This window comes from Chroicocephalus ridibundus, chromosome 2, assembly GCF_963924245.1.
Source record: "Chroicocephalus ridibundus chromosome 2, bChrRid1.1, whole genome shotgun sequence".
Taxonomy (NCBI): Eukaryota; Metazoa; Chordata; class Aves; order Charadriiformes; family Laridae; genus Chroicocephalus; species Chroicocephalus ridibundus.
The window spans coordinates 393,053-416,168 of record NC_086285.1 but is presented as its reverse complement, the minus strand read 5'-3'; the positions used below and the strand labels follow the sequence as shown (position 1 = coordinate 416,168).

At 62.0% G+C, this 23,116-nt stretch overlaps 1 protein-coding gene across 3 annotated transcripts in view; it reads left to right on the top strand.

Annotated features, from left to right (window-relative positions):
* The window catches only part of AGAP3 (ArfGAP with GTPase domain, ankyrin repeat and PH domain 3), a 158,191-nt gene that overhangs the window by 42,589 nt on the left and 92,486 nt on the right, over nt 1-23,116 (top strand). For 2 of the 3 annotated variants that reach the window (XM_063324144.1, XM_063324145.1), the window contains exon 2: nt 19,233-19,291. In XM_063324144.1, the coding sequence (XP_063180214.1) occupies nt 19,233-19,291 (59 nt within the window). Of the gene's footprint in view, nt 1-5,450; nt 6,325-19,232; nt 19,292-23,116 lie in introns of those variants that run through there. The other variant, XM_063324143.1, reaches the window with a different exon arrangement.

The window sequence follows — 23,116 nt, the reverse complement described above, 5'->3', positions numbered from 1 at the left end:
CTCCCCAGGGCCGGGGGAAACAGCTCCGTCCCCTTCACCCTCCTCCTGGTGGGGCAGAGGATGGCTCTGTCCCTGCCCCTGGGGCCACAGGCAGGGCCTTGCCCCGCTGACGCCTCTCCGGGTGACGCTGCGTGCGCTGCCTGCTGCTGACACGCTGCGCGGGCTGTGACGTGGGGCTGCGGGGGCTGCGGCGCTGCGCACCCCTCGGCCGGGCAGCCCCGCACGCTCCCTCTTTGGGCAGAGCCTCATCAGTATTCCCGGTGCATGGCTGAGCCGGCTGGAGCTAGTCTGCGGAGCCTAGCGGCTCCGGCGCGTTCCTGGCATGGCACTTGGTGTCCTGCAGCCAGCCATGGGCTCGGCCACTGGCCATGGCACTGCTGGGAGCCCTCCTGCTCCGCTGCTCCGGCCTCGTGCCGGGCTGGAGAGTGTGTGCCAGGGCTCCGGGGCATCCCGCAGCCTGGCCCAAGTGTGGTGTCACCGTGCTGTGTCCCCTGGCAGCGCTGCCTGGGCTGTGGCACTAACCCTGGTCCCACTGCCCCCCACCATGTTCTGCATGGGGCTGCTGGCCACGGGCACCCTGCAGCCCCGCTGGCATGTAGGTCCCGGGGCTGGCCGGGGTCTGTCCTGCCCTCCTGGTCTGCTGCTGGCCTCTGCCTGCTGCCAGGACGCGGAAAACAGGGCTCCATCCGTGCAAGGAGCCTCATCCCTCCGTCCCCAGCTGCCGAGGTGTTCAGACGCCGCAGTGCTGGTCCCCGTCCATGCGTGCCTCCTCCCACCCTTGGGCCTCTGCAGGGCGACAGCAGCCTCAGACCCAGCTGGGATGGGGAATGCAGCCGTCCCGTCCTCCGGGCTGAATGGCCCCTCGCAACTAAACCTGCGCGTTGCAGCAATGCCAGCGCCCGTTAGGTCTGGAGGAGGCGGCCGAGCATTTTACCAGTCACGGTTCAGACTCCTCTGTTTCGGGGCTCCACCCTGAAACTCCCACTGGGGACCTGCCAGCAGTGGAAAGTTCCCTGGCTTTGGACTGCCTTCCAGTGCAGCTGGTGTTTAGCCTCTCATGGCTTTTTGTTAATTTAAGCCAGATGTTCATTGCCATAATATTTGTAACACGAGCGTGACTCATAAAAGTGCTGGTAAGAGACTAACTTGCTTCTGTCCCCAGGCACCTGCCCCGGGTCAGGATTGCAAAAGCACCATGTCCCCGTCACGTCCCAGCTCTCGGAGCTCGTCGGCTTCCGGAGACCCGCGTGGCACAGGGGACTCCAGCAGCGGCCCCTTCCCACCGGGCAGGTGGAGTCGGATGGTGTGAGCTGTCCTGTGCGTTAGAGACGCGGGCAGCACCGGTCAGACCCAGTGTAACCGCGCAGTCAAGTGCATCAGGAGAGACGCGTAAGGTGCGTGGGGCGTATCTCAGTGGTGGCTGTCTCTAAACACCGGTGGCATCTGGTTTCCCAGTCTCATTCTCAGAACGGTTCCTCCCTCGGTGGCCGTTCCAGCCAGAGCCCTCCCGCTGCCTGGGTCTGGCGGGGTCTGGGCACTTCGGCGGGTGCGAGCGCCTGCCCGCAGCCCCCTGCTGCCTGAAATGCCGTCTGAGGCTCCGTTTTGTTCTGTTTATTTTTAGATGTCTTTTGTTCTTTCTGTAGGAATAATGCCAAGGGGATCATGTCAGTATATATAGCATATGGAAACCTTTGCCTCTTAACAGGCTAATTAGGTAAAAATATCATTATGTTGTTACGGTAGTAAGGACCAGTATCTTCTTGGAATGTAGCGATACGGGTGTTGCATCTGTATTTCTTCTCGGTGCTGCTGGAGGCCTCAGCTGCGTATTGTGCCCAGGTTCTGGCACTGCATTTAGAAAAAGGTGGCAGACAGACTGTAGAGAGTTGAAGCGAGTGCATTAAAAACACTAATAGCTTTAAAAATATGGTCCTCGGGGGGGACAGAGGAGGAGACGTCGTCAGTTGAGGGGAACTCTCTTTCTCTGGACGTTGAAGGTCGTAGGGCAGAATGCGGTCTGCTGCTCTTCCCAGCCCATCAGGGTGCAGCAGCAGTAATGGTCCTTACATGCAGGCGAGGGGATTTGGACAAGACGGTGGGAAGAGGAGGAGCGGGAGCACGAGGATGGTGCCGTGCTGCAGTGGGGTGGGTCGGACAGACGTCTGTCAGGGTGGTCCACGTGCGTCTGGTCCCACCTCGGCAGCGGAGCGTGGGGTACAGCATCCCTCGGAGTCCTTGCCAGCAGGTATCTCTGTGATTCAGCGACACCTAAAGCCTAGCACTTGGCAGAATATTTTGGAAAAGATGAGATTCCTATAGAAGGTGTACCATCTGGCTTTGTTACAGTAGAAACTGAACCCAGGATTTTGGGAAGGGCTGAATACGGGTGGCCCCGCTTCATTGCAGGAGCAACTCCCAGCGCCTGGGAGCGAGGAGCTGTGCAAGCGCGGTTGGGAAGGACCTTGAGAGGGTCCCAGTCTGTTCCCTGCCCGAAGGCCGGGTGCCTGGGTCTGAACTGCTCCTGACAGGCATCTGCGTGATGGGCTCTGACAGCTGCCTGATGGAGACGCCGCGCTCTCCGCAGCCAGCCTCGTCTGGTGCTCGGTGATGGAGACGCCGCGCTCTCCGCAGCCGGCCTCATCTGGTGCTCGGTGATGGAGACGCCGCGCTCTCCGCAGCCAGCCTCGTCTGGTGCTCGGTGATGGAGACGCCGCGCTCTCCGCAGCCGGCCTCGTCTGGTGCTCGGTGATGGAGACGCCGCGCTCTCCGCAGCCGGCCTCGTCTGGTGCTCGGTGATGGAGACGCCGCGCTCTCCGCAGCCAGCCTCGTCTGGTGCTCGGTGATGGAGACGCTGTGCTCTCCGCAGCCGGACTCGTCTGGTGCTCGGTGATGGAGACGCTGTGCTCTCCGCAGCTGGCCTCGTCTGGTGCTCGGTGATGGAGACGCTGTGCTCTCCGCAGCTGGCCTCGTCTGGTGCTCGGTGATGGAGACGCTGTGCTCTCCGCAGCTGGACTCGTCTGGTGCTCGGTGATGGAGACGCTGTGCTCTCCGCAGCTGGCCTCGTCTGGTGCTCGGTGGTGGAGACGCCGCGCTCTCCGCAGCCGGCCTCATCTGGTGCTCGGTGGTGGAGATGCCGCGCTCTCTGCAGCCGGCCTCGTCTGGTGCTCGGCGCTCTCTGGAAGACGCTCCCCCGTAACTGCGTTCCGCAGAGCTCCTCACTCCGCGCTGCAGTGCGGCTGCTCCTGGGAGACAGGACGGCAGATGATGGGGATGAGGGTCGGATCCAGTCTGGCAGCTCGCGCGTTCCCGTGACCTTGGCACAGATGGCAGAGCTGGAGCTCTGGCGGATTGTCAGGCGCCTTCTGCTCGGTTTCAGACGTCGGTGCCCGGTGGCTCGGGAGGCGGAGGAGCTGGATGCATCCCATCTTCTGCCCGAGAGGCACCGACATGGGGTGGGCAGGGCCGTCTTTGAGCTGGTCCTCGGTCTGGGTGGCTGCTCCGTGTTCGGCACCGTGCAGCTGGGGGGGGCGTGCTGCTGAGCTGGGGATTTTACTGTCTGAAAGGTGCAAAAAAATCCGAAGGAAGAGAAGGCCCTCCAGCTAAGGGAGGAGGCTGCTGGGCAGTGGCTCTGGTTGTGCAGTGAGGGGATGGCGGTCTGTGTTACTGACGTGGTGGTGGGAGGGGAGGCGGGGGTGGAACCTGTGGAGAAGGGAGAGGAGGGGGCTCGGCCGAGGTGTTGGCTGTGCCCTGGGGAGGGGAAGGGCTGGACCTGGTGGTGCCTCGGGGCGAGGTGGGATTTAGCTGAGTCCTGGGGCTGCGGGCAGTGACCAGGGCTGGGTGCGTCCGTGGGGGACTGGAGAGGAGATGGGGCGTTTAGGAAAATCGTGAGGGCATACTGTGGAAGAGGATGAGGGACTGAAGGGAGGGCAGAGTCCAAAAAGCTGGTGTGATTTTGGAAGAGTCAAGGCAGTGGACTCAAAGGGCTCCCTGGGTGGCTTCAAACTGGAAGAGGAGAGATTTGGATGAGATGTGAGGCAGAAATTGTTGGCTGTGAGGCGGGTGAGCCCCTGGCCCAGGTTGCCCAGAGAAGCTGTGGCTGCCCCATCCCTGGAGGGGTTCAAGGCCAGGTTGGACGGGGCTTGGAGCAACCTGGGCTGGTGGGAGGTGTCCCTGCCCAGGGCAGGGGGTGGCGCTGGGGGGGCTTTAAGGTCCTTCCAACCCGAACCAGTCTGGGATTCTGTGGCAAGGAGGAGGAAGAGGTGCTGATACTGAGGTGTTCCCTGGACAGGCTTTGAGAGGCAGGAGCAGACTGGGGCTGGTTTAGCAGACAGAGCTTTCAGAAAGGTAAAAATAGTTTTAAGGGGGAGTCAGGCCCCTTCCCCCCCACTCCTTTCTGAAGGGAGAGCGGATCCTGCCTGCACTGAGGAGGAGGAAAGCCAGGGAGAGCGAAAACACTTTGGAGAGGAGGAGGAGGATGGTCCTGGGGCGATGCTGGAGGCGGGGGCTCTGCAGGCAGCGGGGGGGGGTGCTGGGGGAGAGGTGCCATGGGGGTCTCGGCGGGAATCGCCCGGGAAGGGGGGCCAGAGCTGAAGGCCGGGGGGCGCCGGGGGTTGGTGCTGAGGGCTCCCCAGCTCGGTGCGGCTCCGACGCCGCCGTCGGGGCTGCGGGAAGAGCCCCGCGGCGGCCGCTCATGGCGTCTGCTGCCGGGCACAGCTTTGGGAAGGGGAAGCGGCGGCGTGGGGGCTCTGGGGGACGGGACCGGGCCGGGGCGGGAGAGCCCCCGGTGCGTGGGGCAGCACGGAGGGGCTTGGGGCGGCGGGACACGGCCCTGGACCCCCGGGGGCTGAGGGGTCTCCCGGAGCCGCCCCCCGGAGCCGCGCGGGGGCGCCCGGCGGCAGCGGCGGGAAGCGGGAGCGCTGCGCCCCCTGGCGGGCACCGCCGGCGCCGCGCCGAGGGGTCCCGGTCCCGTCCGGGCGGTGCGGGCCGGCGCTCGGTGCTGCCCCGGCGGGGCCCGGGCCGGGCCGGGCCGCGGCAGCACCGGCGTGGCGGGTGCGGGCCGGGCGAGCGGCACCGCCGCTCCCCGTGTGCGGGCTGCCGCTGCGGGCACCGAGGGCGGCCAGTCGGTGACATGGCCCCGGCCCTGCCCTGCCCCGGGGCCGCCGCCGAGCGCCGCGGGGGAGGCGTGAGCGCCGGCCCGGGACGGCTCCGCCGCCTCTGCCCGCCGCCGCGGCCGCCGCGCGGGGCACCGCCGGCCCGCCCGGGGCGGGGGGCGGGCGGCGGCCCCGGGAGGGGCGGCCCCATCCCCGGCCCCGTTCCGGGGCGGGCCCGGCCCCGCGCTGGCGGCGCGCCGGAGCGCGGCCCGGGCATGCCGGCGCGGCGTGGGAGCCGGCAGGCAGCGGGCGGCGAGCGGGGTCCCGCCGCGCCGCCTCCCCGGGGCCGGCCGGCAGCGGCCCAGAGCGGCCCGGGGCCATGGGGCAGCCCCGCCGCTGAGCATGGCGGAGGGCTGGCGCTGGAGCGGGGCGGGCCGGGGCCCCCCGCGGCCGAGCCCCCGCCGCGCCGTCAGCGTCTGCGAGTCGCTGGACCTGCAGGGCGTCCCCGCCGTCCAGGCCGCCCTCAAGGCCGCCCAGCAGCAGCGGCGGCGGCCCAAGAGCTTCTGCGCGGCGGGGAACGGGCTGGCCGGGGCCCTGCTGCCGCCGCCGCCCCCCGCCCCGGCCCGCGGCAGCCTCCTGGACTTCTTCAGGCTGCGCTCGCCCCGCAGGGCCGGGCCGGCGGGCGAGGGCGAGGGCACGGCCGCCCTGCTCGACGGGGCCGACGGGGCGCAGCGCCCGCGCCCCAGCAGCATGACGTTCCTGCCCTCGGCCCGGCAGCCGCACCCCGCCGAGAGCCCCGGCTTCCTGCGGGGGGGCTCGCTGTGGGGCAGCCGCCGCTGGAACCTCTTCGGGGGCAGCGGCCGGAGCAGCCCCGGCCCCAGGAAGAACTTCAGCTCCCTGCGCAAAAGCTTCAGCTTCCGCCTGCGCCGGGGCCACGAGCTGCGGCGGTCGGAGTCCGGGGGGCTCCTGCGCCCCGCACGCCTCCGCACCAAGAGCGAGGGGGACGCCAGCTCCTTGCACACCTGCCCCAGCAAGCGGGACCTGCTCTACCCGGAGCTGGGCCGGGTCGGGGGCAGGCTGCACACCGACGCCGGGCAGGCGGGGGGACTCTGGAGACTCATCACCAGCCGCTTCCGAAGGCGAGAGCGCGGCAGCACCAGCAGCGCGTGCCCCAAGGACCCCCACGGCAGTGCCGAGCCCATCCTCCTGGGCAGCGGGCCACTGCGAGCCCTGGGTAAGTGAGTGCCGGAGCCGTGCTGGCCTGGCGAGAGCCCCCCAGGGTCTGGGGGGACGGGTGGCCGTGGCCCATAGGGCTGGGCACGGGCACCCGATTGTGTGCCGGCGCTCTGCAGGGTTTGCGCTCAGGAAAGCTGGGCTGTAGCGGGGTGGCGTGAGCGTTCATGGAGCTGTGTCACACTCTGGCACCGGTGGCTGTGGGCACTGCCATTGTCGTTGGTGCAGAAGGAGCCACAGCATGGCTGTCTGGGAGGGGATGCTCTGGGGGACCAGGTTCTCTTGTCGGCCAGGTAGCTGGGAGTAAAACGTGTGTCCCGTGTCCGTCTTGTCCCGATGGTGTCCCAGTAAGGGCAGGGAGAGCTGAGCCTCATGCAGCAGCGTCGGGGGAGCAGAGGGAACTGAAACTGCGTGGGAGGGGGCGAGGGGTCCTGTGAGTGGGCTCCCGAGCAAGTGCTGAGCACTGTGGGAGATTGCCAGAGCAGAGGCACAGAGCAGCACGGGGGGGTCGGGGGGCACAGAAACGTGCCTGCACCTCCCTCCTGTGAGCAGCTCCCTGGGGCTGGGCTCTGGGCGATGCTCTGCCAGGGTCTTCCCTGGGCCTGAGCGTGTCCTGGAGCACAGCGGTGGGGCAGCCTGTGGAGAGCGGTGGTGGCATCCCGAGTGACGTGGCAGAGCGACAGAGGGCAGGACTGGCCGGGGAGGGGGAACAGGACCCCCGTGGGGACGAGGCACGCCATGGGGACCGGCAGCTGCAGCGGCCGCCGGGTGCTTGGCTAGCTGGCCGCTGGCCCCGCTGCCGTGGGCTGTTCCCCGCTGCCCGGGCGTGCAGGGCCCGCGCTGCCTGTGCCTCTGTGCCCGTCCCGCTCCCCGGCCCCGCAGCAGCGAGGGTGTGGGTGAGCCCCCGCCGCCTGGCAGAGGCTGGGAGCGAGAGCCGCGTCCACTGGCTTTTTAAGGCATTGAACGCTGGCCTGTGTGCACAGGGCTGGAGGCTGGGCCAGGACCTGCCGCTCTCGGGGAGGTTTTCTGGCGCCTGCGAGCCTCTCCGGATTTCCATTGCTCTGCTCTGGAGTCTGGGCATTGCGGAGGCAGTTCCCCGGCTTGGCTCACATGCCAGAGGGACGGATCGGGGCTGGCGGGCTCCCGGAGGAATCCGCACGCTCCCAGGCAGTGGCTGCCCAGAGGAGCTTTGTGCCCAGGACGCTTTCCAGGAGGGCCGAGCTCCAGGGACCAGCGCAGGAGCAGCACCGCCGGCAGCCCGGGTTCCTGCTGGTCCCCCTTGTCCCTGGGGCTCGCTGTGTTCCGGGGCAAGGTCCCGGAGTCTCGGGGTGGGTGGCCGGGGCTGCCCTGGGGGTGAAGGGACAGGATGCTGCTGCGCTCCCCGGCTGTGCGCTCCTCCCGGGGGGCTGTGCCGCTGGCAGGGGTGCCCGGGCCGGGTGCCGGCTGGGTGTCGGGAGGTTCCCAGGCGAGGGGTGGCTGCGCTCATGGCTGGGGAATGTGGGTGTATCTGGGCAGGGAGAGCCGGGCCCTGCCCGTGCGGCGGGGGGCCTGTTGCTGCTTGCCGGTGGCTTCCATCAGGAGCTGCGCCAGCAGCAGCCAGCCCGGCGGCCGCATTCCCAGGGGAGCAGCTGAGGTGGAGTGCCTGTGTTGGTGTCCTCACCCCCACCTGGCTGCTCCCTTGGGACAGGTAGGGGCTCCATTTGGGTCCGTCTGCTGGGGAGCCTTCTGCGGCTTTGCTGGGCAGTGCCGGCAAGGGCTGGGAGCCCTCTCTAGCAGTGGCCGGCCAGCTAACGCGAGACCCCTGCTTGTCAGGGCGGCTAGCATTTGCCACCATGGCTCACACTGGAGGCACAAGCTTGGGGATGACCTTTCCGGACTGCCTCTGGGACCATGGGTCATTGTGGCAGAGCAAACCCTGCTTGCTGGGGCTGCAAAGCTCACACTGTGGTTTGGTCTTCGCTTAGAACACCATTTTTGCCATTATCTGCTTGGTTGTACCCAGTCGAGCTACGTCTTCCTGGGGTCAATCAGATGTGAAGAGGCAGCGGTGAAGTCTGCAGACCAAAGCCACCATTGCTTGTCCTGTCTTGTGTCCCATCTCCATTGTCTCTCCACTCAGCGCGCTGGTCTGTGGCCTGTGGCTTGCTGTGGTGGGACCTGTGAGCCCCTCAGCCGGGAAGACGTCGATTGGACGTACTGCTCCAACACGGACCTGCTGGATGCGGCAGCTCGGGAGATCTCTGCCCCGTTCCTATTTCAGACTCGTAGGCTAATGGTGTTTCTAACACCCTCTCGACATTTCAAAAACTTTGATGCTTTCTGGTGGTGCTGCCCACTTTAGCCCTAGGAAAGCTGCTGGTACGGTCCCAACACGCCCTCCCAGGGGGGTGCAGCTGCACTTGCGGTTATCAGCCCTTTGGAAAAGCTGGATATGGGAGTCCAGGCAGAGATCCAAGCCAATGCTGCTACCCTGTTCCCAGTACCTGGAGTATTTTGTTTATAGCAAGCCGAGATAGCCACCCAGCGCTGCACTCTGCTGTGTAGACATACCCAAGGGCCAAACAGCCCATCCCACCGGAGAGTCAGGACGGTCTCGGTGCTGCTCCCCCAGCCCTGCTGAGACCTCCCTTGGGCCGCGTGGGTCCCCTTCGCTCCCTGCTGATGGAGGGGTTCAGCCGGGACCAAGACAGGGAGGGGTGACCAGGGGAACGCAGCTTGTACCCCAATAGAGACTCACAGAGCTGGTCTTCGCGTAGCAGGATGAAGACATGGGGAGCGTGATTTTCTGTAAACGCACCCAGGGAGGGCAAAAGCCTTTGGAGCTGGAGAACAAAAGTCAACACAGAATCCGGCCAGCTTGCACTGACCACAGATAATGGCGGGCAGCAGTTCAGAGGAACGTTTCGAAGTACCAGCTGGTGCCATTCTGAGGAAGCCCCTCTGATGGGCACAGGCTGGGAAGACTGGGCTGGTGTGGGGCTGGAGTTTCCCTGTGCGGGGAGGGATGGTGTGAGGGGCGCAGCGTCCCGGACAGTGGGACCTGGGCTCTGCAGCGCAGGGAGGGTTTCTCACAGTCACAGTGCCCTCTCCCAGAAAGATGCCCTGCTTCTTGAGGTGTTCTAAGATCTGAGGTAACTCCCTTTTACTCTCCTGTTTGGTGGTTGGCCATGCAGAGGACTAACATGTAGGGCATGTGTGAGAGAAGACTACTGGGAGAAGAGGGGGGTGTTTTTACGCTAATGAAGTGAAGTTTGCATAGTGAATTGAGCAGGTAATGATATGTATCATCTCTTGTTGGTACCTGCCTGAGCTTAGCTGGGAGCGTTGGTGAGGAGTGGAGATGTCATGATGGGTTTAGAGACTATGCCTCAGATGCTGAATCCACTCTGGTGCCTGCACTTCAGAAAAATGTAAGAAATCCGAAAGGTGTCAAGGAAGGAGTCGTTGGGACACCGGTCTGGAAGGCCTGGTTCTCGGGACGGGATCGGAGGAGCTGTGTGCAGGAGGTGCGGAGGTGTTCTGATTACAGTCTACAGGCATCCGTAGGAAGAGAGAACTTCAAAAACCAGTGCCTTTTTAATCTTAACCTGCTGTTGTTTGTGGGGTTAAACAGCTAGAGCTGAGGTCAGACAAATTTGGAACAGGTTTTTGCCAGCGAGGTAGGTCCCCACAGAGCGCTTGTGTTGGGGAAGCGGCGGGTTGTTGGTCTCTCCACGTCACTGGCTCTGCTGGCTTGTCCCTTGCAGCAGACCCTTTCCAGCTGCCAGCAGGGAGAACTCGGTACAGTTCCCTGGTCTGTGTGTGTTCGGATGTGGACTGGAAAGCAGTAGGTGCCGAGAGGCTTAAAACACGCGGCTCTTCTGGAGTCTGCGCACTGCACAGCGTGCGTGGTGTGACGGCACCGGCTGCTGCCGCGTGCGGTACGGCAAAGGAGCAAGGGCGGCAGTTCGTAATCTCGCCATTTTCCCAGAGATGCGCCAGATCCTCTCCTTTCATTGCCGCAGAGTATTTAAAGCTCTGGTGAGATAATCTTTGCGAGGATCATGTCCTGCGCAGGGTGTCCGCGTTGGCTGAGCTCTCTGACGGGGAGGCTGGCCTTGCCCGCGCCGGTCCTTGACCTGGAGAAATCTCTTTCCCTGCCAGCGTTGAGTCGTTATCGAGCCTGGCCTGGGAAGGTGGCTCTGCCCAGGCACGTCGCACTCTGCTGCCCTTTCATCTGCGTGTGCGGGCACATGGGTACCTGGAAAGGTGGTTTGTGTGGGCACCGCTGTGTTTGCTCAGCCTCTGACCTGGTTTCAAGGCTGGGTTTAGTGTCCAGGGTTTCAGTGTCCAAGTTAGTTCCGCAGTGGCTTGGATAATGAGTTGGTTAATTATTAGTTGCTGTGTGCGGAGACCAAATGCGTCTGGCAGTAGCGCTTCTGAAGCACAAGGTAGATGAACCTGCTGCGCTTCACCCTGTGAAGGGAGCAGTCGGGGTGAGCACTCGGCTCTGCCCGGGCAGCCCCTTCCTCCTCCCAGCTCTGCCGCGCGTGTCTGTGCTGCCGTGGCTGAGACCCCCGAGCTGTCTGTAACGCGGACGGGGCTCTTGCGTCCAACCTCTGAGATGGAGGGTTCTGTTCTTGCCTCCTTAGTGTGTGACGCTGCCCGTCCCAGCAGCGTGGTCTGGTCCGTGGGTCACTGAAGGTGTCCCGGGTGATGGACAGAGGGACATTAGCTGTGTAGAATGCCTGCTTTATCATAGAATCACAGACTGGTTCGGGTTGGAAGGACCTTAAAGCCCCCCCAGACACCTCCCACCAGCCCAGGTTGCTCCAAGCCCCGTCCAACCTGCCCTTGAACCCCTCCAGGGATGGGGCAGCCACAGCTTCTCTGGGCACCCTGGGCCAGGGGCTCACCCCCCTCACAGCCAACAATTTCTGCCTCACATCTCATCTCAGTCTCCCCTCTGTCAGTGGAAAACCCTTCCCCCTCGTCCCATGGCTCCCCTCCCTGCTCCAGAGTCCCTCCCCAGCTTTCCTGGAGCCCCTTGAGGGACTGGAAGGGGCTGGAAGGTCTCCGCGGAGCCTTCTCTTCTCCAGGCTGAACCCCCCCAGCTCTCTCAGCCTGTCCCCACAGCAGAGGGGCTCCAGCCCTCCCAGCAGCTCCGGGGCCTCCTCTGGCCCCACTCCAACAGCTCCGTGTCTGCTCCTCTTCATAGTAGAGGCTCTGTCCACCAGAACTTCCAAACTTCCATATGGGCTTCCACCATCCGCAGTAGAGCTGCCTATGCCCGGAAATGTCCATGAGCTTCTGGGAAGCAGCAAAATTGGCCTGAATCTCCTTTTTTCTGGACAGGTCAGACTGATCGACTCTCTTGCGTGGTTGTATCTTGTGTCCCGGAGCCAAGGCCACCGCTGGGCTGTGCTGAGGCTCTTGGTGTGCCGGTGGTGCTGGGAGTCCACTGTTCCTGCTTTGAGGTCACGTGCGCCCGGGGCAGGTATTCCACCGCAGCGCTGACAGTCTGGTCTCTTCTGTATTATTAAATAACAAAGAGAAGAGGGAGGAAAAGTGACTGGGTGTGTTTTAATGTGAAATACCAAAATGATACCAGTAGTCCAGCAGTGATCGCTGCTCCCCGATGCCTACATGAACCCCAGTGGTGACGGAGGTGGCAGTTCATTAAGATGTTACCCAGCTGGAGGCAATTTCTGCTAAGAAGCTCGTACTGGGGCTCTGGCACTGCCTGGGAGGCGCTGACCTGCCTGCCTGGGTCTCGGCTAGTGCCAGAGAAGAGGGCAGGTCACTGGTGGCTTGCTGTCTGCTTCCGCGCTGTTTCTCCCAGGAGAAGATGGGGATCTCCTGCCTCTTCCAGTAGGGGACGGTGCCCAAAGGGCTGGTGTCACCCCCTGCAGCTCTGGGCGCAGAAGCACTGCAGATGGGGGGGTCCAGCAGCCCTGGAGGGAAACGCCGCCATCGGAGAGGGGAATCCCACACCCACATCAACCTCCTGCTGCTGTGGACTTGGACAACAACCTTCCTTACGCTGATTTGGGTGTGTGACAGCCGCACAGGGACACAGAGTGTACAATACTGCAGTAATAGAATTTATACTGATGAAGTATACTGATGAAGTTTCACTGAAAGGGTTATTAAACATTGGAATAGGCTGCCCAGGGAGGTGGTGGATTCACCATCCCTGGAGGTGTTTAAAAAAAGGGTAGATGGGGCACTTAGGGACATGGTTTAGAAGTGGCTTTTGTCAGGGTAGGTTAAAGGTTGGACTCGATGATCTTAAAGGTCCCTTCCAACCTCAGCGATTCTATGCTTCTGTGATTCTATGAAGTGCAGGAAATCTCCATGTGCTGCGTTTTAGCAGCAAACAATCGACACTGGGGATGGACAAAGCTGACATCAGCGAGCTGTGTCAGCGTGTCTCGGCAGCCGGGTGCTTGGCCTATGGCTGTTTTGGGTGGTTGGGAAACTGCTCTTGAGGTGCCTCTCCGACAGCTCCGTGGGTGTCATCCGCGCACAGCTGCTGCTGGTAGGGGAAAGCAAGTGCTAGAAAACGGCGGGTGGGGGGGCTCTGTGCCGGAGAATTATCCGAACACCGAGCGTCGGAGCCGTCCCTGCGAGCGCAGGCGGCTGCGGGGCGCAGGGCGTTGGGGCGATGTGAGAGCTGGCCGGTGTCTTTGGGCCTGGCAATGGGCGCATCAGGGCTGGCCGGGGGTCACCGGGTGACAGCGTGGTAAGCGCGGGGGGGTGTGTGTCCCCTTGCGCGGTGAGAGAAGGGTGATCGGCGTGCCCCGGGAGCAGGGCAGCGGGGGTGTGAAAAGGAGCCAGGGCCAGTTACAGCGACAGAATTGAAAGGCTCGGCTGTGGCATGGACCCCAGCCTGACGTGAGAAGGCGGGTTGTGCTCCAGATCCTCCGGCCGTCCTGGGTTGGCTGAGGGTCCTGATGGTCCTGAGTACCTTTTCTAGGTGGCAGATGGGAACGGTGCAAGTCAAGGCTTCGTGTTTAGTAATGGCGATTCTTCAGGTGCTGCAGGAACTGCCGCACCTTCTGGACCCCGCTCCTCGGGCAGGGGGAGGTGCGCGCTCCTGCTGCTGGTTGATGCAGCTGAAGGCATTTATTTTTCCTCCTTTTGACAACCAAAGCCAAGTGTCTCCCTGTGGTCTGCTGGGAGTGCTAGAGGTGTGTGTGTGAGAACACTGCTGTATTAACTGAATAATCTGGGGAAGCTGACACTAACGCCTCCTGGTTTTGAGGAGTTTCCACTTGTCAGGCACCGCCAGAGAAGCCCCAGACTCTGCAGGAAGCTCGTCCGAAGCCAGAGCTGAAGCCTGGCCGGTCCCAGCAGCCAGGCGTGCAGGGGAGCCTAGTCCAAGTGCTCTTCCTCAGTAGCCGCCGTTCTCCGCAGGACTGGCTCGCTGTGGAGCCAGCTGGGTGTCGTGGGAAGCGGCGTTGGCGGATGTGCTGCAGGACACTGTGACGCTCCTTCGACACTCGTGCGGAAGCTGGGAAGCTTCCCTGGCATGCCGCGGGGTGCAGGCAGAGGACTCGTGCCTAGCCTGGCGTGAGGACACGCATGGCCTCCTCAGCTCACTCCTCTGCTTTGCCCAGGCACTGCCTGCCTTCGTCCCTCATCCTCACGGCAGAAAACACTCGGGCAGCTCCACTCACTCGGCTAACGGGGAAGGACAGGGGCGAGTGTGTCGGTGGGAGGAGTGGTGGTGCTCCCTACGAGCAGTTTAAAGTCAGGTGGGATGTCCTGAACGAGAGACACTTTTGTTCTTGTAGCAGTTCGTTAGCGGAAGGGTTTGTGTGTGCGGGTCAGGCCCGAGGTGGCGGGTGGACACGAGGGTCTTCTGATCCTGACACCTGGGACCCTGGCTCTGGAGGGGGCCACAGGGGGAACTTGGCGGGGGGTTGGAACTAGATGATCTTTAAGGTCCCTTCCAACCTAAACCATTCTGTGATCTGTGTCTCAGTCACTTTTCCAGGCGATTGTGAAGGAGTTCTGTGGCTTCTTGAAGGCCACGTCCACCTCAGTCTCTGTTCCTTTGGTCGCGTAGTCTGCAAGCTCTTGCTTTTACCCTCCTGGGTAGTGGAGTCAGAGTGGGTCCCTCCATACGTCTGTGAGCGCTTATGCGGGGGGTATCTCGACCCCGAAACACCGCAGGTAGAGTGCCTTGTTGTTACAGCTGGCTCTCTGCAATGGGGCTGGGCAGGGGTGGGCGCTGGCGCCGCGTGGGACCTTCCACTGCTGCTGTCTGCCTTCCTCCGGTTGTGGGAGAGATGCTTCACACAGCGACGTGTGCAGTGGCCGTGTCCTCCTCCGCTGAACGGGAGGGACGGGAGGAGGACAGCAGGGAGGGTGGAAGGTGCACAACAGCTTCTGCACGAGGAGCCGGGGCTCCGCAGTGTGGAGAAGAGGGGCTGCAGTGGAAGATGGGGCGGTGCTGGTCAGGCTGGTGAGGGCCCACCGCCTCTGGGGCATCCAGTGCGGTCAAGCCTAAAACAGAAAAGTGGGTTTTCAAAGTGGGTTTTTTATACTCCTGAAACTCCTTGCTAAAGAGCGATGTGGAAGTGAAATTTTATATGGTTTTAAAAGGAGACAGAACAATTACTCAAAGGAGAGTTTTTTGAGGTTTACTAAATAGACACAAATAAGCCACAGGAGATCCCTGAGCTGAAGTCAGCAGCTGCAAACACGTCGGGTCAGTGCCGTGGACTCTCACCGTGTTCCTACTCTTCCTGGGTTCCCCGGTGACAGCCGGGGCTGGGGATGGCAGCGCCGGGCTGGGCAGCCCTCGGTCCGCATCCAGATGGCCATTCTCGGGTAGCGATGCTGGGCAGCCTCCTGCCTCCCTCCAGCCCTCAGCAGAAGCCATTGCTGGGCTGAAGCATCCCCACCGCCCCTGGGATGGGGAAGCGTTCCCTCGGCAGGGGCTGAGGACACCCTGCTCCCGGCGGTGGCAGAGCAGAGATCTGGTGCCCAGCTGCAGCGGCGAGTGGATTTCCCAGCAGTGGTGGTGCAGCTGCAGTGGGTGCCCTCCTCCCGGTGCCCTGCTCCCTGCCCCGGGGAGGGACAGCCCCGTCCCGCCTGCCGCCGAAGAGCAGCCGTGGTCTGGCGACAGTGAGCTGGGCCGGGCAGGGGTGGCTCACCCCGCTCAGCTTGGGGGGGTCCAGTACCCGTGGGTCTGTGGGTGCCGGGTGCGCGGGACAGGCGTGAGCAGTGACAGCGAGAGTGTCACAGTGTCACAGACTGGCCGGCGTTGGAGGGACCTCTGGAGCCCATCCCGGCCCACCCCCGGCCAGAGCAGGGTCACCCACAGCAGGTGGCACAGGGACGCGTCCAGGCGGGGTTGGGATGTCTCCAGAGACGGAGACTCCCCCACCTCTCTGGGCAGCCTGTGCCAGGGCTCTGCCACCCTCAGGGGAAAGAAGTTCCTCCTCGTGTTGAGGTGGAACTTCCCATGGTCAAGTTTGTGCCCGTTACCCCTTGTCCTGTCCCCGGGCACCACTGAGAAGAGCCTGGCCCCATCCTCCTCACCCCCCCCTTTCAGTATTTATAAGTGTTGATGAGATCCCCCTCAGCTGTCTTTTTTCCAGCCTGAAGAGCCCCAAATCCCTCAGCCTTTCTTCATCAGAGAGGTGTTCCAGCCCCTCAGCATCTCGGTGGCCATTTGCTGTCCCCTCTCCAGCAGTTCCCTGTCCCTCTTGAACCGGGGAGCCCAGAACTGGACCCGGTGCCGTTGGGGCTGTCGCTGGGGCGCAGGGTTTGCGGGAGCTCCGGCAGCTGCTGAGCAGAGTCGGTGCGGGTGCAGCGGTGTCTGGGCTGCTCCGGCACCGCGGGGTGACGGTGCCGCGTGACGGCTGGGACGTGCTGGGTCCGTCACCGGCGCCGGCTGGTGGGCTGGGCTGAAATCCAGACGTGGCACGCGTTGGGCGCTGACTGATAAGCAGAGGTGTGCGGGTTGTGCGTTGGTGTTCGGCCTAAGCGTGCTAATGATAATGATTTAACGTGTTGTAGGGCTGAATGTAGTTAAATTGGCATTGCGTCGCAGTTACTCAATTGTGATTTACTCGGAGGCTTTCACAGCAATCAAAAATCAAACTGATGTTCACAAACTCCTGAACCTTAATTAAAAGACAAAGATCTGTTTGTATAGTCAGCAAGGGGGGGAACTAGCAAAAATCTGGACGGTGTCTCTGTCCTGAGCACCCGAGAACAGAGGAGAGGAGCCTGCCCTCTCCAGGTCTCTCTCTGCCTCTCTTCTTTCCCAAGGCCAAGTCAGCGAGTGCATTTGGCTTTGCTCCATTCAGAACCCCTCGAAAAACCTGCTCGGTTTTTGCCAGTTTGCCGAGGTTGAAGACCAGGGTAGGTGCAGTGAAAGAGTGCGAGCGTGGAGCCTGGTCCCGTCCGGAGGGAGGGAACGCCCGGAAAGGGGAGAGTACTGGTGGTGCTTCAGCCGTGGCCGTGAGCTGACAGAGCAGAGGTTACGGGTGCGGTGACAGCCTCTCTCAGACCAAGAAATGCAGTTGGGAATACAGGTGTGCTCTTACCTTTTCAGAAGGGCTCGAGAACTTACCATTTTCCACCTAACTAATAAGTTCTTTTAATAAAGATTTTACCTCTGCCTAAAAAAAGAAAGGATAGGTGAAAGTCAGAGAGCATGAGGAAGCGACTCTTCGTAAGAACATTCACGATGGTTATAAATAACCTTGTGTTACTGCATCAGACTTGTGTTTTATTTGTCTGCAGCTTCTAAAAAAGAAGTGTTAATAAATTAATATATGAATGGTAAATGCTAGGTATGAGCACTGTATTCTTGCCCTTTTCTGACATGATGGGAAAATGTGCTGTGGCCTGTGGGTGGCTGCACAGCGCAGTGATAAAGGCACGGTGGCAGATCATGTTTTTCCCCCTCGTGCAGGCCGAGCAGCGCCGGACCAGCGTGTGGCCGTGCTGGCATGAAGGGCATGCCCCCTGCGAGCCCTCTGGCCACCGGCCACCGGAGCATCTTCCCCACGCAGCTTTGGACTGCGTGTCCCCCCCCGATTGCCGGGGTGAGGCAGGGAGAGATGAGAGACGGCGTTAGCCTCAGGGAGAGAGAAGGTCTTGGGGGCTCCAGGAGAGATGGGGAGAGACTCTGGGGCAGGGAGGGGAGCCATGGGACGAGGGGGAAGGGTTTTCCACTGACAGAGGGGAGACTGAGATGAGATGTGAGGCAGAAATTGTTGGCTGTGAGGGGGGTGAGCCCCTGGCCCAGGGTGCCCAGAGAAGCTGTGGCTGCCCCATCCCTGGAGGGGTTCAAGGGCAGGTTGGACGGGGCTTGGAGCAACCTGGGCGCGTGGGAGGTGTCCCTGCCCAGGGCAGGGGGTGGCACTGGGGGGGCTTTAAGGTCCCTTCCCACCCAAACCAGTCTGTGATTCTGTGATTCTAAGGTCGCAGTCATTGTGTGTCCAGCCTTCCCTCGGGAGCTGGGAGGGCAGGAAGATAATCCGGGGTGAAGAAGCCATTGAGTGGCTTCTGGCAGGGCTGAGCAGCCTGGCATTCTCATTCTCTCATCCCGCCTGGCTCTGGTGGCATCTCCTGCAGTGCCTTGGTTTCAGCCTGCGGTGCTTGGCACGGCCCCGGTGGAACACCTACTCGGTGGAACACCTACTCGGCAGAGACCTGCAGCCGCCAGCTTGCCGGGCCGGTTTGGGCAGTGCCGGTGCAGGCGCCGAGAGCTGGGGCTGGCACTGGGAGCGCGGTGGTGGTGCCGGGAGGAGCTGCCGGGGCGGGATGGGGCAGCGGGGCAGCTCTAGAGCCATCCTCATCCTGCTGTGGCCCCGGGTGACTCGAGCAGCCGTAGTGCCCAGCCGTCATGTTTAACGGCCGGCCGTGGTGTGCTCTCATGGAGTCCCCTCCCCGCACCCATCTGAGGTTTCCATTTCTGCAGTCGTCTGCGGCAGCGAATTCATCAGGTTTATTGCAGGTTCCGGAAGAAGCGGTGCTCCCCCAGGTTTCCGGTCTCCAAAAGTCCTTTATTGTTTTTACGCTATTAACATACAGTGAGTGCTGCTCCTTTGTTTCGCCCCCCGCCCCGTAGCCATCTGCCTTCGGGTGGAGGGTGAACTTCCTCGTCCAAGGCAAATGAAGGGCTCCGGCTTTGTTAGGAGTGGCTGCGGGCTGCCTCTGATATTCAAGGTGTTCTCCAGGCTCTTGCTCCTCCGCCGGTGTGTCTGGTTTTATTTGGGAAGTCTGTTGTTTGACCAGCTTCTGGAGGTTGTTTGGATGTAAATGAAGCGTTTGTGATTTCTGTGGCAGGAGAGAGGGTGTTCCCTGCGCCGCTCAAAGCCCTGCCTGACTGTTACAGCCTTCTTAAGCCTATTACAGTGTTCTGCAAATTACATAACGTACACATAATTAATTGTGTTCACTTTCAATCATGAACATAGATTATAATGTGCCTTCAGCGCTTTATCTGCACTGCGTACGCCAGGCGGGTGGTGTAGCTGGAGCACGGCGCTCAGGGCACTGCTTTCGCCGTGGTGGCCCTCAGTTGTGGGGTCCTTCACAGCACGTGTCCCCCGAAAGGCGTCTGGTCTCTGGTGCTTCCCTCGTGCCTCGAGGAGAGGGATGCCGTGGGGCTTTTTGTGCTCCCGAGGGCGGGAGGGAGGGTCCCCAGCCCGTGGTGCCTGGGCTCTGCCGCCTTCCTGCCCCCGGCTTGGCCGCTCCTCCCCGTCCCGAGCTGCGCAGGCAGAGCCTCCCGGGCACCCGCAGCATCGGCACCTCATGCAGCTTCGTGTCTGCAGACAAGGTGGGAGGAAACGGCCATAAATCTCCTGCCTGGAGGGAGCAGGGAGAGCGCGGCAGGATCCCTGTTAGGGTCTCGGGGGAGACCACGCTGACCTGATGATTTCTCCTTTTGTTCTGCAGATTCGTTTGTGAACAGCCAGGAATGGACCCTGAGTCGCTCGGTGCCTGAGCTGAAGGTGGTGAGTACTCGCGCCTCTGGTACCCCTGGTTCTCTGCTGCTTCTCCAAATCCCCAGGAAAACCCCATGTTTTAATGTGTCCAACTGGAAGCGCGTAGGGGCGTCAGCCTCACGGAGGGGAGAGGAGCTGGGGCTGCCACCGTGCTGGGGGAAGGCGAGGGCTTCTCAGGGGCTCCCGCTTGTAAGGGGGTGTTGATCTGGGAGAGCACTGGGATGTGAAGGTCGAAAGGCAATATTTGAGCACTTGACCCTTCCTGCTGGCCACAGCCGAGCTGTCATTCCTGACCGGGTCCTGCACAGGCTAGACCTTCTGGCATAGCAGAAGCAGGGGCAGATCCCGAGCGGTGGTTCGGGCATTCATCCGTGGTCATCACCCTCAGAGCAGCCGTCCAAGCGTGGGAGTTACCACCTGGGAGGTGTTACCTCTCCGTTTGAGCCTGGCTGGCTTTGCTCTGTGCTGGTGCTTCCCTGGCCTCTGCTGGCCACCTCCCAGACACGCTGCCGAGGTGCCCCTGCCGCGAGGGATGCTGGTGGGACCAAACCCTCACCTCTGGGGCTTTGTTCCCCCAAGGAGAGGGGATGACGCTCCTCTGGTTTGTCAGCGCGGGGCAGGTTTCAAGGGCACGTCGTTACTGGGCTCCATCACGTACATGTGGGGTACGGTCTGTGGTAAGGGGGGCTGCCTCGGCCCCCGCTCGCCCTGACACAGCCTGTTCGTGTGGGACAGGGTGACGAGGGAGGGGGCCAGGTCTCGGGGTGCGGCCCCTCTGAGACGGGGACGTTTCCCGTGGCCTGTCATCACTGGTGGCCCTGCGCTGTCTCGCCGGGGCCGTCTGTGAGCTGGCACGGGGTGTGCTGCTGGAGCCGAGCTGGCGGGCGAGCACCGGGGGCAGGAGCCGAGCCTGGGCCGAGGGAGGGAGCGGGACCTCCGTGCTGCTGGCGATGAGCTCCTGGGCTGGTTGGGGCACCCTCGGCGGCCGTGCTGCCGGCGCTGGGTTAGCGCTGGAGGGACGTGGGGGCGGCAGGACGCCGCAGCACTGCCGGGTGTCTGGCTGGCTGTTCTTGGGGACCTCGGCAATCTGTTCCACCGCTCCGCTCTGCTGGTACTCTCCGTGGCAGCCTTTCACTCCCTTTGAAGACTGTTGGCTTGTCTCCCTTCAGCCCTTTCAAGATTAATTTTTTTCTGTCTTAATCCAAGAAACAAGAAACCTTTTTGCAAAACATACCAGCACCATGCTGCCACAATGTTTCTTATCTGCAGTTAAGTAAAAATTAAAACAAACCTTGAATATTCATTTGTTAGTTTGGCTTGTAAAATGTATGTCTGTTCAAAAATATTCTTGCAGCTCTTCTGTGTATTGCCTTCTGACATTTTAACGTTCCGCAGGCTGCAAAACAGTGCTGCAAGCTAAACAAACCCAAAGCTTTTAGTTCTTCCTCAATTAGCACAATCCTTTTCCCATGTTTTCCGTGACCTCCGGGAATCTGTTGCTCTGGGGTTTCATCTGGCCGATGCAGCTCTTCCCAAAAGCCTGCAGGCCTGTCAGAGTCCTGGCTGAAGCCCTTTCCATCGCGTCTCGGGTTGGGCTGCAGCAGCCAGCAGCATTGGAGACCTGTGGGCGGTGGGCTGCCCGTCCGGGATTTCGTCTTTTTGCGGCTGCGAAGGGAAGGACGTCGGGCAGGAGCTGCCCCTGCTGGGTCTGGGGTGGTGGTCAGCCAGCAGGGACAAGGAAAGCCGGGCAGGTCCCGAGCTTTCTGGCAGGTCTCTAAGGGGTCTGTTCCGCATGGCTGCGTCTGGCCCGGGGGAGCACCAGGAGGTGCCTCTCTTCCTCGGCTCCCCCTCGCCCACCCCTGCGGTGCCGCCATCCCCGTCCATCGCGGGGCTCAGCTCTTCTCCCCAGGTCTCTGCAGACAGATTGGTCTTCAAGCGAGCGTCCCGAGTTACCACCAGGTTACGGTGGTATGGAAGGGTTCTCCACGTGGAGTCCTGGAGTCCGTACGGGAATCACTAAATAAACGGGTGAGACTCAGTGAGAAACCTTCCCAGGCTCTGCTCCCTTCCAGTGTTCAAGCATCTCTCCCCTTGGCTACTGCCTCAGCCCCACTGGCCCCATCCTTGGAGCCATGCTCCGTCCAGGAGGTGCTGCAGACAGAACAAGGTCCCAGCTGGTACGAGGCCAGGCACCGATCTCCGCGGCAGAAACGGCTCCTGGGACGGAGCCACCCAGTCCTCGGTCCCGTGTGATGCTTCACCGAGTGCATCACCTGCCCCCGTGACAAACGTGCCTGACACCAAAGACATCCTAGAGCAGGGCAAAGGCGGCGTCTGTTGGTAAATGGCAGAGCGCGCTGTTTGTGGTGGGAGAGGCTTGCACAAAGCGCCCGCTCTGTCTCTGATGCACCTGTCCGTGTCCCCAGGGGAAACCTACACTGAGCCTGTGAACCAGGATTCATAATTCCATTAGTATGGAAAAGCACGGACTCGTCGGGGGCTTCTGTTTTATGGTCCATGAAGTGTTGACCACAGCCTGCATCCCCCCTCCTTCTGCGGGAATGAGCTGTGTCCTTTACCTCTCCTGCAGGAGGCGCGGATCTTACCGCTTTCTTCCCTGCTCATCTTCCCATTTGCACCACACGTGGTCAGTGTACTTTCTCCAAGGTTTTTTATTAGCTTGATGTATTTAAGTTACGTTCAGCAGTTTTTCCCACCTCAATTTTATCCCGAAGCTTCCTCCATCTGCTGCAGGCTGAGAGGAGGCTGTGGCTGAGAGAAGGCGGCGGCTCCTGCAAAGCTGCCGTCCCTGTGGGCACGGCACAAATGACCCCTCTTGGCGAGGACTCGTCCCCCGGACCCGAACCGGGGCAATATCGAACCTTCCCCGGCCGCGCAGGGGCTGCCTTCCCTCCTTCTCCCAACCTGTCTTGGTACAGAGGTTTCCGTGGTGCCTGCACACCACGTTTTACTTCGGTTTCTGCCTCTGAGTGTGGTGTTCCTCAGGGCTGTCAGTTCTGTTTGAGCTTGTTTATAACACGGATGAGGGTAAGAGAAAGCAGAAGTGTATTTCAGCAAGACATGGGTCAGGATTTTGGTTATAATCAAAGAATGCAGCTTCCATTCCAAGTTTTAGAGAGCTGAGTGCCGTTGGAGCGTTCAATCTCGGATGTTGCGTGGTGTCCTGGCTGCCAGGTGGCCTCAGGGAGCTGCTCCTTTTGCAGAGGTTTCCCCGGTGCCTGGAGCTGTGGCCGGGCTGGGCAGAGCTGAGCCCCCGAGCTGCCCGCTCTGCGTGGTGGTCCCCGCAGCTGCTTCTCTGTCTCCACCTCTGTATCCCGGATGGCTCATGCTGCCATCGGAGCGGGGCAGGGAGGGCTCGGCCGGAGGATGGGGTGTTGCCTTTGTTCGTAACAGGGGCTACGGCGTTTGTGTGGCCCTCATGTCTCCGCAGATCACTTGGCCCCAGAGGCACGTGTGCGGTACCTGTGAGGTCTGCAGCCTGGTACACGTTCTCTGCCTAAACGTGCCGTGTGTGATCTGTACTTGCGGGTGACAGACCTGGCAGCAATGCGTTCGGCCCAGGCATGCCCCTGGGAGTGTGTTGATTTGCACTTCCCAGTCCTGGGCTGCTGGCACCCCGGTCCTGCCGCTCGCTGGCTCCGCGCAGCGCGGGCACACGGGGTGCCGGCACAACAGAGGGTTTCCTGCGCTCCTGCGGCACGGTCTGCACTGGCTGGGCGCCCGCCGCCGCAGGGCCGGCACCTCTTTGTCTCTCGCCAGGAGCATGCGGGTGGCCCAGGGCAGGACCTGGGGCTTTCGAGCGCCACTGAAAGC